Source organism: Anolis carolinensis, unplaced genomic scaffold, assembly GCF_035594765.1.
Source record: "Anolis carolinensis isolate JA03-04 unplaced genomic scaffold, rAnoCar3.1.pri scaffold_12, whole genome shotgun sequence".
Taxonomy (NCBI): Eukaryota; Metazoa; Chordata; class Lepidosauria; order Squamata; family Dactyloidae; genus Anolis; species Anolis carolinensis.
Window position 1 is genome coordinate 18003159 of NW_026943823.1, and position 15147 is coordinate 18018305.

At 42.9% G+C, this 15147-nt stretch overlaps 2 protein-coding genes across 2 annotated transcripts in view; one reads left to right on the top strand and one right to left on the bottom strand.

Moving 5' to 3' along the window:
* gpc3 (glypican 3) overlaps nt 1–15147 on the bottom strand; it is a 170931-nt gene that overhangs the window by 134908 nt on the left and 20876 nt on the right. The gene's annotated exons all lie outside the window — the stretch shown is intronic.
* LOC134294128 (uncharacterized) lies at nt 5326–10604 on the top strand. Its single transcript, XM_062964121.1, has 2 exons — nt 5326–7094; nt 10323–10604. The coding sequence occupies exons 1-2, from the start codon at nt 5547–5549 to the stop codon at nt 10362–10364; spliced, it is 1590 nt and encodes a 529-aa protein (XP_062820191.1). The 5' UTR covers nt 5326–5546; the 3' UTR covers nt 10365–10604.

Sequence of the window (15147 nt, forward strand, 5' to 3'; positions counted from 1 at the left end):
CTATCTATCTATCAATCTCTATCCAACTCTATCTGTCTATCTATCTACCCACCCATCTCTCTACCCATCTCTTTCTCTACCTACCTACCCATCTCTCTCTATCTATCTATGTATCTATGTATCTATCTATTTATTGATCTATCGATCTATCTACTCATCTCTATCTATCCATCTCTATCCAACTCTATCTATCTATCTATCTACCCACCCATCTCTCTCTCTCTTTGTATCTATCTATCGATTGATCTATCGATCTATCTCTATCTATCTATCCATCTCTATCCAACTCTATCTACCTACATACCCATCTCTATCTATCTATCTATCTATCTATCTATCTATCTATCTATCTATCAATCTACCCATCTCTATCTATCTATGCAATTTTATCCATTCATCCATCTATCTATTCATCTCTCTCCCTCTCCATCCATTCATTCTTCCATCCACCTCTATGCATCTATCTATGCATCTTTCTATCTAGTTATCCATTCATCTATCACCTATGTACGTATTACCTATTACCTCACAACCTCTGAGGATGCCTGCCATAGATGTGGGTGAAACGTCAGGAGAGAATGCTTCTGGAACATGGCCACACAGCCCGAAAGACATACAACAACCCGGTGATCCCGGCCATGAAAGCCTTCGACAACACATTATTACCTATTTGTTTGCCTGTCTCGATTTCTCTGATTTCTTGATGACCTCCCTCTTTCTTTCTTTTTTTCTTTCTTTCTTTGGGGCCCCAGGTTAATGGGCAGCCCGTCCCTGACAGCCATTCAGTCTCAAGTCAGAGTGAAAACACGCATGGCCCCCGGGGCCCGGAGGGGTCTGTGTTTACTTTGAATGGCGTCTCCGGCCGCAGGGAGCCTGGTCTGGAGGCCTGTCTGGTCCTGGCTAATCGGAGGAGCCCTTTGGGGGATTCCTGAGATGCCAGAAGGATGCCGCATGGCTCTCCCGAAATGCCTGAGCCTCTTCCATTGGCAACAGGAGAGGAGACTGGAATCAACGGAGAACGGAGTCCCAGTGAGAGTTTGGAAGTGGTTGGGGATTGCAGCCAAGCCACACTGCACAGATGTTATCAAAACCCACCAAAACTACCGCCTTCCTTCGGGGCCGAGAGAGTGCGACTTGCCCTTTCGAAAAACACATTTGGTTTCACATGAATATTGCATCATTCCCTGTTTGGTTTTGTTGGGAATCTGCGAGCAGTTAGGCTCAAAATGACCCTCTTTTGGGAGGTAAATTCCCAGGAAAACAGCAGAGTGTGTGGAAGTATCCCTTCCAAAACAACAAGAAACTTAAGTGAAGGAAAGCCTTTGTTCTTCAGGATGGCAAAGGATCACAAAGTTAGCTTAAAAGTTTAAAAGTATTTACTGAGGTAAAAGAAATCCATTGTAGATAGGAAAGGTTTGGAGCTAACTAACTTGTCTTATCTAAGTGAATGGATGAATGGCATAAGCACTTTGCACTGTTTTAAACTTTTGCACTGTTTTAACTGTTTTAACATTTTAGTTCATTGTATATCAGTGTAACGGCATTAATTGCCACTTGTAAGCCGCCCTGAGTCCCCTCGGGTAAGAAGGGCGGGGTATAAATGATTGAAATAAATAAAGAAATGAATGGGTTTAAGATGAGTAGGCTGGTAAAAATAATAAACAAATGTAGATACAGTAGTTTCACTTACATATATGCATGTGTTTATATATGTGTGTATATATACAATAGAGTCTCATTTATCCAACATAAACGGGCCGGCAGAATGTTGGATAAGTGAATATGTTGGATAATGAGAGATTAAGGAGAAGCCTATTAAACATCAAGTTACGTTATGATTTTACAAATTAAGCACCAAAACATCGTGTTATACAACAAATTTGACAGAAATAGTAGTTCAGTATACAGTAATGCTACGTAGTAATTACTGTATTTATGAATTTAGCACAAAAATATCACGATATATTGGAAACATTGACTACAAAAATGTGTTGGATAATCCAGAATGTTGGATAAGTGAGTGTTGGATAAGTGAGACTCTACTGTATATTGTATTTTATGACTGTTTTAACTGTTTTAACGTTTTAGTTCATTGTATATCAGTGTAACGGCATTAATTGCCACTTATAAGCCGCCCTGAGTCCCCTCGGGTGAGAAGGGCGGGGTATAAATGATTGAAATAAATAAAGAAATGAATGGGTTTAAGATGAGTAGGCTGGTAAAAATAATAAACAAATCTAGATACAGTAGAGTCTCACTTATCCAACATAAACGGGCCGGTAGAACGTTGGATAAGCAAATATGTTGGATAATAAGGAGGCATTAAGGAAAACATCAAATTAGGTTATGATTTTACAAATTAAGCACCAAAACATCATGTTAGATAACAAATTTGACAGAAAAAGTAGTTCAATGCACAGTAATGCTATGTAGTAATTACTGTATTTACAAATTTAGCACCAAAATATCACGATGTATTGAAAACATTGATTACAAAAATGCGTTGGATAATCCAGAACGTTGGATAAGCGAGTGTTGGATAAGTGAGACTCTACTGTATATATATATATTTCTTTTCTCTTTCTTATTTCCTACTTTCTACCTATAAATAAGTGTTCCCCCACTTTTGCTGCGAAATATTGTGATTTGCATTTTTTTCTTTTTTATAATGTAAAATCTTCAATAAAGATATATATATACAACAAAGAATCTAGAAATCTCTCCGATGGATTGCTCTGAGCACCATTTATGCCTTTGCTCTTGTCGGGGACTTCGGAGTGCCATCAGAGTCCACTCCTCTTGAGTTATGCTTTATGTGCTTTATCCTTAACCTTCCTCAGTGTGAAGTTTGGAGTAATTTCCCCCGAAAACCATGCTTCTTCTCTGCCTCCCGCTGTGCTTTGTAGTACCTTCCTCCGCTTTCAAGTTCCCCAAGATGTGCCTCCCACGACGATGGGGAGCTACCTACAGAAATAAGTCTGTTATCAGGGAATTACGCTTATAATGGCTGCGGGTGCCACGCAGAGAAGGATAAATGGAGGTGTCTCTTTCCATTCGCAGAGTTGTGCTGTTTTTATTTTTCGCTGGGGGTTTTCCATAAGCATCAAGGCACCATGAAATGGGAACCAGATGGTTCCCCAATCCCATTTCAACCCCACAAATTCCCTTACTTCTTACTGGAAATTGGGATGGACTTCCGACATGTTTAAAGAGAGGTTAGCCGAGAGTGAATGTTTCTTTGTTTGTTTGTTTGTTTGTGTGTTTGTTTTATTTAATAACACTATGTAACACAGAGTTCTTGGGTTATAAATTTCATTCCCTAATTGGTTCTATCCTAAAAACATGGGGAAAGTTTATTAAACTGCCTGAAAAGTTGTTTTTGCAGGACATCCTGCTATACTACATTTTGCTCTATATTTCAATGAATATTTCATCTGGTCTCAACCCATGTAACATAGTTTGTGCCACAGAAACGAAGTTTCTGGAGTAGAATAATTACAATAGAGTCTCACTTATCCAAGCTAAATGGGCCGGCAGAACGTTGGATAAGCAAATATGTTGGATGATAAGGAGAGATTAAGAAAAAGCCTATTAAACATCAAATTACTGTATATACTAGAGTATATATACTCCCAGTTTTTTTTGTGGTAAAATTAGGTGCCTCGGCTTATATTCCAGTCGGCTTATACTCGACTATATACGGTAGGTTAAGATTTTACAAATTAAGCACCAAAACATCATGTTATACAACAAATTTGACAGAAAAAGTAGTTCATTACACATTAATGCTATGTAGCAATTACTGTATTTACAAATTTAGCACCAAAATATCACTATGCATTGAAAACATTGACTACAAAAATGCGTTGGATAATCCAGAATGTTGGGTAAGTGAGACTCAACTGTCTTTCAATGAATATCTCATCTGGTCTCAACCCATGTAACATAGCTTGTGCCAAAGAAACAAAGTTTCTGGAGTAGAACAACTACTTTCAAAGAAAGGACCGCACAATTAAACAGGAAATAATAATACTGTTTCAAACCAGGAACAAAAACGTTTTCAAATTTTGTTACATAGTGCTGTTATTATTATTGACACAAAGACACAGTATGACACAGCAAAGAAGATAGATATGCTGGATTTCGTATCACAAAATCACAAGTCGAACACTTCCCAAGTGCTTAGGACTGTGTGATGTATCCCAGTAAGGTGGCCTTTTGCTGTTCTTATTGTTGTTGTTGTTGGAGTTAGGGTTGAGTGAGATGATGATAATGATAATAGCAATAATACTAATAATAGTAATTATTTAAGGTAATTAAGCCAACCTTAAAAACTGCGGCATAGATACTGAGAACTGGGAAGCTCTGACCCTTGAGCGCTCTAATGGGAGGTCAGCTGTGACCAGCAGTGCTGCAGAATTCAAAGAGGCACGAATGGAGGGCTTAAGGGAGCAACGTGCCAAGAGGAAGGCCTGTCAAGCCAACCCTGACCTATTGATCTACTCACATTTGCATGTTTTCGAACTGCTAGGTTGGCAGGAGCTGGGGCTAACAGTGGGCGCTCACTCTGCTCCCGGGATTTAAACCTGGGACCTTTTGGTCCGCACTATACTGTACCACTATACTGTAATATTATATGTAATATATAACATATAATTAATATTATTATATGGCATTATTATCAGTATTATATTGTATAACATTATAATATTTTTATCAATATTATATGTATATACAATATATTCTATTATTAAAACTGATATAAAATATTATATTATAAAACTCCAGGTAAATGACCTTGGAGGGCCGCATCCGGCCCCCGGGCCTTAGTTTGGGGACCCCTGCTCCAAATCTTCTCCATACCGAATTATGATTAAGCATTATGCCTGTGTTGTTGTGTGTTTTCCGGGCTTTCTGGCCATGTTCCAGAAGTATTCTCTCCTGATGTTTCGCCCACATCTATGGCAGGCATCCTCAGAGGTTCTGAGGTCTGTTGGAAGCTACACTTGCCTCAAACAGACAAGAGCTCTTTCTCCCACCCTGGACTTTCCACATATATATAAACCCCACTTACCTAGCTTCCAACACACCTCAGAACCTCTGAGGATGCCTGCCACAGATGTGGGTGAAACGTCAGGAGAGAATACTTCTGGAACATGGCCATAGAGTCCGGAAAACACACAACAACCCTGTGATTCCAGCCATGAAAGCCTTTGACAACATTATGCCTGTGCTTGAATGTCCGCACAGCAGTAGAAGATCTACCTGCCCACTTTGTAGGCCTTTTCGTTTAAACGCAGATTAATACACCTTCATAAGGTATCATAAGATGTCAGAACCCTGCTACTAGAGCCTGGATGTGGCTCTGAGTTTCAGGGTCACTGACATTGATAAGACACCTGCGTCCCAGGACTCGGAGGAGAAACGGCTGATGGACTTGGCGGGGAATTTGCGCGGGGTTTTACTGAGCGGGAAGAGACTGTTCAAATGAGGGGGAGGGTATATAAAGGAGGGTTGGCCGGAGCCTCCCATTCTTGGCTTTTCTGATGTTCATGTTTCCTACAGTAAAAGTTCCTGGTGATACCACAGAGAGTCTCGTGTGTTCATTCAGGAGCGGCTGTGGTGAGCTGACACTAAGCCAAGAATACGGACACCATCCCGCTGTAGCGGTGAGGTGTAACATGCAAGTGGAGGATGAAGAGCTCTTGGGCGCCGGAGGAGGAAGGTCGGAAAGGGCCACTCCCGAGACGGACGCTGAGTTCCACCAGCTGGCGGCCCTGGCGTCATCCACCGCTTATGCCCAGCCAAATGGGGTAACCCAGAGGCGCGGAGTGGTGCGGGGAGATAGCACCGGAGGAGAGGAAGGTTCACCTTCCCCAGGCCCGCAAAAGATGGTGTTTCTGGAGGAGAGGATGTCGGCGATGGAGACCACCCTGGCAGTGATGTCGAGGGCGATGGAGCGCCTGGCGGTTTTGGCGGAGCCGGAGCGAGGAAGGGAACTCCGGGCTAGCTCAATGTGGGACGTGAGCATGGGAAGCAGCCAGGGCTTTGCAGACCTCCCAGCACCGAAGGGAAGGGAAATGCGAAAGGAGCCCGGTGCCCGGCCCAAGATCCAAACGAGCCTGACGCGGGTGGAGGAGAGTGACGACGAAGGGGAAAAGCCTCCGAGAATCCCGGCTACGCTCCCAACTGAGACCCTGGTGCCCCTGGCGAATGCCGGGCGTGGCACAGGACAAAGGGAAGCAGCAGCGGGGCCCACTGGCCCGCAAGGGGGCTTGCGACGGGCGGAGGATTGGGGATTGCCACCACAGGGACCCCTACCGAGACGAGAGGAACTAAGGATCGAGTTTGGGGGAGAGTCCTCTGAACTGGATTTTTTCCTGACCACGGTGAGGGGCTATATGGAGGACAATGCCCACACTTTTAGAACGGAATCCAGCCGGGTACGGGCCATTGGTGCAGTGTTGAAGAGGGGAGCGGCCAGCTGGTACGTTCAACTACACGCGCGGCGCGACCCATGTCTGGGGTCACTCCGACGCTTTATGGGGGCCCTGGAGACCCGTTTCCGAGATCCACTGGAGCAGATCCGGGCGAGGGAGGAGTTGAAGACCGTCTCCCAGGGGCAGAGGTCGGTATCTGAGTATGCGGAGGAGTTCCAATGCCTCGCTGAAAAGGTGCCGGAATGGTCTGCAGTGACAAAGATAGAACTCTTCAAAGAGGGGCTCAGGCGGGAGATCCTCTCCTGGGCGGTGCATCGTGATGAGCCTGACACACTGCGCGGATGGATTCAGCTGGCGGGGCGCATCGAGACATCGCTGGCCCAGGCGAGGAGGCACCGAGGAGGGCTACAGCAGCGGCCGCAGATGAAAGAGGGGAGCCGGAAGGAGGGATCAACCCCAGCCGGGAGGAGAACGGAGCCGACAGGGAACGTGAGCACCAGCAGGAGGGGCTGCTTCGTGTGCGGCCGTTTGGGCCACAGGGCTGCCGAGTGCTGGCAGAGAAAAGGGGAAGGCGGAGGCCCGCCCAAACCAAGAGCCGTGGCAGGGAAACGCGCCGAGGAAGAACCACCGATGAGGCACCACTCGGGGGGGTTGGTAAGTCAGGACAAAGCCATGATAGTGGTCCCCATTCAGCTGGAAAGTGGCAGCAAACAAGCAACCTGCAAAGCATTTGTGGATTGTGGATGTTCCAGGAACATCATCTCCCCTGAATTAGCCGAGGGATTGGGATGCGAAAGAACGAACCTAGAATCCCCAATAGCTTTTTCGCAGTTGGACGGATCCACAGCATCGGGATCATTAGCTAAGTACAGTGCCGAAGATGTAAAGTGTAAGATAGGGAGTTGGGAAGGAAAGGTGTCATTTGTGATATCACAAATAGCCAGCTATAATGTTATACTAGGCATGCCATGGCTGGGGCAGGCCAACCCGCAAATCAACTGGGAGGATAAGAGCATGATCTTCAGGATGAAGTTGGAAGGAGGGAGCCAGGAAGTGGAAAGGGAGCCGGGGAAAAGGGGGGAGGAAGACTCTATCAGGATAGCAGAACTGGCAGATAAATTACCCCCAGAGTATCGGGATTTTGTGGACGTATTTGATGAGAAGGAAGCAGACAGTTTCCCACCGAAGCGGAGAGTTGAAGTGAAGATAGAGCTAGTCCCAGGAGCAGAGCTTCCTAAGGCAAAAATATACCCAATGTCGGCTAGGGAAAAGGAGGAACTGAGAAAATACATTGATAAAAACCTAGCGAGGGGTTTCATAGAGCCTTCAAATTCCCCTCTAGGGGCGCCTGTGTTGTTCAGGCGCAAAAAGGACCAAACGCTGAGGCTCTGCATTGACTACAGGGGCCTGAATGCAATCAGTTCTGGAAATAAATACCCCCTACCTTTAGTGAAGGACTTGATCGCCCAGTTATCGGAGGGACAGATATTCACTAAATTGGACTTAATTGAAGCGTACCATAAATTGCAGATTAAACCAGAGGACAGGTGGAAGACGGCCTTCTCCTGTGCATTCGGATTATTCAATTATCGTGTGCTCCCTTTCGGTTTGTGCGGCGGAGGCGCCGCGTTCATGCAATTAATCAACGAAGTGTTGCATCCATTGTTGTACAAGGGAGTCTTTGTTTTTTTAGATGACATATTGTTAGTATCTCGGACTAAGGAGCAACACATAGAACTAGTCAGGGAAGTCCTGCAAAAGTTGAGAGAAGCAAAACTGTATGCGAAGCTTGCCAAGTGCGAGTTCAATAAAGACCAGATAGACTTTCTGGGGTATAGGATTTCCTCCCAGGGAGTGGCGATGGACCCTGCGAAGGTAGAAGACGTGAGGGGGTGGGAAGCCCCCAAAACACGGAAGCAGCTGCAATCCTTCCTAGGGTTCGCAAACTTCTATAGAACATTTATCAAGGACTTTGCGCGCCTCACTTTGCCATTAACGGATTTGTTAAAGACTAAAGGTAGGGGAGAAACAGCCAAAGTGAAGGCCCCAGGGGCCAAACTGACCTGGACAATAGAATGCCAGGAAGCTTTCGAAGCCCTTAAAAAGCGTTTTACTGAGGAGCCTGTCCTACAGCACCCTGATATGTCTAAAGCCTTTGTATTACATTGCGATGCGTCAGACCGGGCATATGGGGCAGTTCTGCTACAGAAAGACGAGGGGGGGAACCTGAAGCCATGTGGCTATCTGTCAAAAAAGTTTAGCGATACAGAAAAAAACTGGCCGATTTGGGAGAGAGAAGCCTTAGCGATTCTAAAAGCACTAGAGTGCTGGAGACACTTCCTGGAAGGAAGTGGAACACCGTTTGAGGTGTGGACTGACCATAGAAATTTACAGTATCTAAGATCCCCTCGTAAACTATCAGCGAAGCAAATTAGATGGGCCCAATATTTCAGCCGTTTTGATTTCAGACTCAGATTCTTCCAGGGGAAACATAATATACTCGCTGACGCTCTCTCTCGGATGCCTCAGCACGGGGGAGGAATTCAGGAATCTGAAGGGAGTATTTTTCTTGATAAGCAATGGGGCCTGGCAGTACTAACTCGAGCACAAGCGGCCAAAGAAAACAAACGTACTGCCATTTCCACGGGGGGAGGAGAAATATGGGAGGAAGAGTTGAAGCGAGCGTATGGAATGGACAAATGGTTACAAACAAACAAAGAAAAGGGAGAATTGTGTGGGGATTTGGTGTTTGTAAATAAGAAATTGTATATTCCTGAATGTTTAAGACGAGAAATGTTAAGGAAGTACCATGATAACAAGGGTGCGGGTCATCTAGGCCCCACCAGGACTATTAAACTGTTGGCCAAACAATGCTGGTGGCCCGGAATGAGGAAAGACGCCAGGGGATACGTCACGCAGTGTGAATTATGTGCAGAGGGAAAAACACCACCGGGGAAGCCCCAGGGGCTATTGCAGAAGGTGGTGGAGCCCATGAGGCCATGGGAATGCGTAGCCATGGATTTTGTAGGCGAACTACCCCCCAGCAGAGGCCACAGATACATTTGGACAATATTGGACCTATTCTCAAAACAGGCACACTTTGTGGCTCTGCCAAAACTTCCTTCAGCTGAAAAACTTGCTGATTTGTATGTGAAGCATGTATATCGCCTACATGGGTGTCCCGACAAGATAATTAGTGACCGGGGAGTCCAATTTACTGCAAAATTTTGGGGAAAATTCTTACAGCTGTTAGGAGCAGAAAGGAACCTGAGCTCGGCCTTCCATCCCGCGACCAACGGGGGGGTCGAACGTACCCAACAGACACTGTGCCAATTCTTAAGGATGTACACCAATTATAGACAGGATGATTGGGCGGACCTTCTTCCGTTTGCTGAGATGGCTTTTAACGGGGCCGTACATTCGGCCACAGGTCGTGCCCCATTCGAAATAGTATACGGACAGGAGGTGGCACCTTTCCCCAGGCTACCCGAGTGGAAGGAAGGGGAGGGCCAGACCGACGAGGAATGGCCGGCCAAAATCAAGCAAGGGTGGCAAACCGTGGTAGAGGCATTGCGGGAAACACAAAAGAAGTACAAGCTCTTTGCGGATCGTAGGCGCCGAGAGGGGGACAAATTGGGCGAAGGAGATCTGGTTTGGCTGAGCACAAAAAACCTGAAATTGGGGTTCCCATCCAAGAAATTGGCTCCACGCTATATAGGGCCATTCAGGGTAGCAAAAAGAATAAACGAAGTGACCTATGAGCTGAGGCTACCAAAGGACCTAGGAAAGGTACACCCGGTATTCCATTGCAGCCTGTTAAAAAAGTATAAAGGAACTCTGGACAGCGGAGAACAATAGTTGTGTTTAATCTTTTCCTTCCAGGACGAAGGGGAGGAGGACGCCATGTCAGAACCCTGCTACTAGAGCCTGGATGTGGCTCTGAGTTTCAGGGTCACTGACATTGATAAGACACCTGCGTCCCAGGACTCGGAGGAGAAACGGCTGATGGACTTGGCGGGGAATTTGCGCGGGGTTTTACTGAGCGGGAAGAGACTGTTCAAATGAGGGGGAGGGTATATAAAGGAGGGTTGGCCGGAGCCTCCCATTCTTGGCTTTTCTGATGTTCATGTTTCCTACAGTAAAAGTTCCTGGTGATACCACAAAGAGTCTCGTGTGTTCATTCAGGAGCGGCTGTGGTGAGCTGACAATAAGATACTATCAATTGTCAGATTGATCGCCCCAAAGTGTGTAATGGCTCTGCGGTGACCCAGTTTGTCACGGAGGATGTGAAAGCAGGACGTATTGACAGTTTAATAGGCTCAGGAAGAGTCTATATCAGGGGTCCCCAAACTTTTGAAGCAGAGGGCCGGTCCACAATTCTTCAGACCAGGGGTCCCCAAACTAAGGCCCGGGGGCCGGATGCGGCCCTCCAAGGTCATTTACCTGGCCCCCGCCCTCAGTTTTATAATATAATATTTTTATATCAGTTTTAATAATATAATATATTGTATATACATATAATATTGATAATAATCTTATGTTATACAATATAATACTAATAGTAATACCATATAATAATATTAATTGTATGTTATATATTACATATTATATAATAGTATAGTGGTATAGTTCAATACAGTAATATATAATGCTAATATTGTGCTATGCTAATAATATAATATATTGTATGTACATACAGCTGCTCTGAGTCCCCTTCAGGGTGAGAAGGGTGGGATATAAATGTAGTAAATAAATGCAGTAAATAAATAATTAATTTTAGACTTAGGCTCGGCCAAAGTCTGACATGACTTGAAGACGCACACAACAACAACAACAACAACAACAACAACAACAACAATCCTAATTAACTTGACTATCTCATTGGCCAGTAGCAGGCCCACACTTTCCATTGAAATCCTAATAGGTTTATGTTGGTTAAAATTGGTTTCATTTTTAAATATTGTATTCTATTGTTGTTGTTGTTGCACTACAAATAAGATATGTGCAATATGCATAGGAATTTGTTTGTATTTTTTTTCAAATGATAATTCGGCCCCTCCACAGTCTGAAGCAGGGGTCTTCAAACTTTTTAAGCCGAGGGCCGGTCCACAATCCTTCAGACTGTTGAGGGGCCGGATTATCATTTGAAAAAAAAAATGCAAATAAATTCCGATGCACACTGCACATGTCTTATTTGTAGTGCAAAAACAACAACAACAACAAGACCAATGAAAGAACAATACAATATTTAAAAATAAAAACAATTTTAACCAACATACATTTATCAGGATTTCAATGGGAAGTGTGGTCCTGCTTCTGGCCAATGAGATAGTCAAGTTAATTAGGATTGTTGTTGTTGTTGTTGTTGTTGTTGTTGTGTGCCTTCAAGTCATTTCAGACTTTGGGCGATCCTAAGTCTATTTATTATTTATTTATTTACTGCATTTATTTACTACATTTATTTCCCGCCCTTCTCACCCCAAATGGGACTCACAGTGGCTTACAAATTATATGTACATACAATATATTATATTATTAGCCTAGCACAATATTAGCATTATATATTACTATATTGAACTATACCACTATACTGTCATATTATATGTAATATAGAATATATAATTAATATTATTATATGGTATTATTATTAGTGTTATATTGTATTACATTATAATATTATTATCAATATTATATGTATACACAATATATTATATTATAAAACTGAGGGCGGGGGCCAGGTAAATGAGCTTGGAGGGCCGCATCCGGCCCCCGGGCCTTAGTTTGGGGACCCCTGGTGTAGAGGCATCCCACATATGTATGTGTATATACTGTGTGTATATATACCAGTATGTGTGTGTTTTGGAAAGCATAGAGAAGGGTTAACACACACACACACACATATATACACATATATACATACATACATACAGGAAGTCCATGAGTTACAAACAACCCACGCACACACAATGTGTATGTGTGTGTTTTGGATAGCATAGGGAAGGGTATACACACACACATATGTATACACACACATACACATATATTGGATAGCATAGGGAAGGGTATATATATATACACACACACACATATAAATATACATACACTCATATATATTTATATGAAGTCCCTGAATTACAAACAAACAACATACTCACACATATATGTGTGCATGTATATGTATGTGCTTCCCTACGCTATCCAATATATATGTATGTGTGTGTATACTTATGTGTGTGTATACCCTTTCCTATGCTATCCAAAACACACACATTGTATATATATAGACAGATAGATAGATATAGATATAGATAGATAGATATAGATATATGAAGTGTGTGTGTTTTGGATAGCATAGGGAAGGGTGTGTGTGTGTGTATATATAAATATATATGCACACATATATGTATACACACATACACATATATTGGATAGCATAGGGAAGGATTAACAAATATATATATATATATACATATATTATTATACATACATATATTATTATACATTTATATGTGTGCGTTTTGGCTACCATAGGGAAGGGTTAGTACAGTAGATCCAACGTAAACGGGCCGGCAGAACGTTGGATAAGCGAATATGTTGGATAATAAGGAGAGATTAAGGAAAAGACTATTAAACATTAAATTAGGTTATAATTTTACAAATTAGGCACAAAAACATGTTATAAAACAAATTTGACAGAAAAAGTAGTTCAATACACAGTAATGCTATGTAGTAATTACTGTATTTACGAATTTAGCACCAAAATATCACGATGTATTGAAAACATTGACTACAAAAATGCGTTGGATAATCCAGAACATTGGATAAGCGAGTGTTGGATAAGTGAGATCTACTGCATATATTTTTATATATACATATATTATTATACATTTATATGTATGTGTGTGTGTGTGTGTGTGTGTGTGTGTGTGTGTGTGTGTGTGTGTGTGTTTTGGCTCCCATACGGAAGGGTTAGTGTGTGTATGTATGTATGTATGTGTATGTATGTATGTATATGTATATATATATATATATATATATATATATATATATATACACACACACACACACACACATACATGCATATATATATACATATATACATATACAGTAGAGTCTCACTTATCCAAGCCCCGCTTATCCAAGCTTCTGAATTATCCAAGCCATTTTTGTAGTCAATGTTTTCAATATATCGTGATATTTTGGTGCTAAATTCGTATATACAGTAATAACTACATAGCATTACTCCGTATTGAACGACTTTTTCTAACAAATTTGCTGTCTAACATGATGTTTTGGTGCTTAATTTGTAAAATCATAACCTAATTTGATGTTTAATAGGCTTTTCCTTAATGCCTCCTTATTATCCAACATATTCGTTTATCCAACATTCTGCTGGCCCGTTAATGTTGGATAAGTGAGACTCTACTGGATAGATAGATAGATAGATAGATAGATAGATAGATAGATAGATAGATAGATAGATAGATAGGGTTTTGGATATGAGAGATCTTTCCAAACAACAAAAAACAAGAATAACAACAATAACAATACTACTACTAATAATAATATACAACCAAAACAAAGGCGAATCGAAGATCCCTTCCACACAACTAAATGCCATCGCCCAACCTAACAAGTCGATTCCAAATATCAAACAATCATGGCCAGCTAACACCATCCCAAGAAAACATTTCCCCGGGCAGAAAACACCCACCATTTCACGCTAAAACCCCATTACATCCAAAACATACTACAAAACAATGACCTTCACACTTCCCTCCAACACACAAAACAACTTACAACCAGAAATATTGCATAATCACATACTTTACTAACTCGCATATACTAATTACCGCCAATTCTACAATACTTTATTTCCAACACCACCAAAAATTGCCACAGCATCGCGTGGCCGGGCACAGCTAGTAGGGATATATATTTGGCTGGAGTTATACTTAAAAATGTACCTGTTCCAACATACAAATTCAAGTGAAGGAGACACTTTAACTTGAAGACGGCCAGTACTTTTAACAAACGTCTATGTCAGATCTAGCGAAGCCCACGCACCCCCTGCCTCCTCCTGCCCTCCTTGTGTGCGGCATTTTTCCCTCTGCAATAATGGAAGAGCCCAAGGGGCCGAGCCTTTAATATAATCTAATAAACTTTGCTAAGTGAACACAGTAACCGACATGGCTGAGCGGGAGCTGGGTAAATGCCAGCCGATTCCCCCCTGATCTTTATCGGCCTGAAAGCCAATGCAATTTCAGAAGGGAGAAAATGAGATTGTATTCGGGACTGGAGCCGGCCTGCCATTCAAGGGGGTCCTTTCGGAGGAATCCCAAAGAGGAACGGAAAGGCAGAACTCATTCCACATCAAGGCAGTGGCACTTATGGCAAAGAGGCACTTATTGCTTATTCCAAATCACATAGAAATCCATGGGCCATCCAACCCATCCCTCTTCTACCGACAGATGGCCATCCAGCCATAGATACAGTAGAGCAGGGGTCCCCAAACTTTTTAAACAGGGGGCCATGTCACGATCCTTTGGACCGTTGGAGGGCCGGACTATAGTTGGCCACTGAGCAATAATTATAATAATAACAACAACAACAACAACAATAAAAAAGAGGGTTGGCAGAGACCCTTTGGGCCATTGAGTCCAACTCCCTTCTGCCTCTGTGCACCAAAAGCACAAGCAAAGCATCC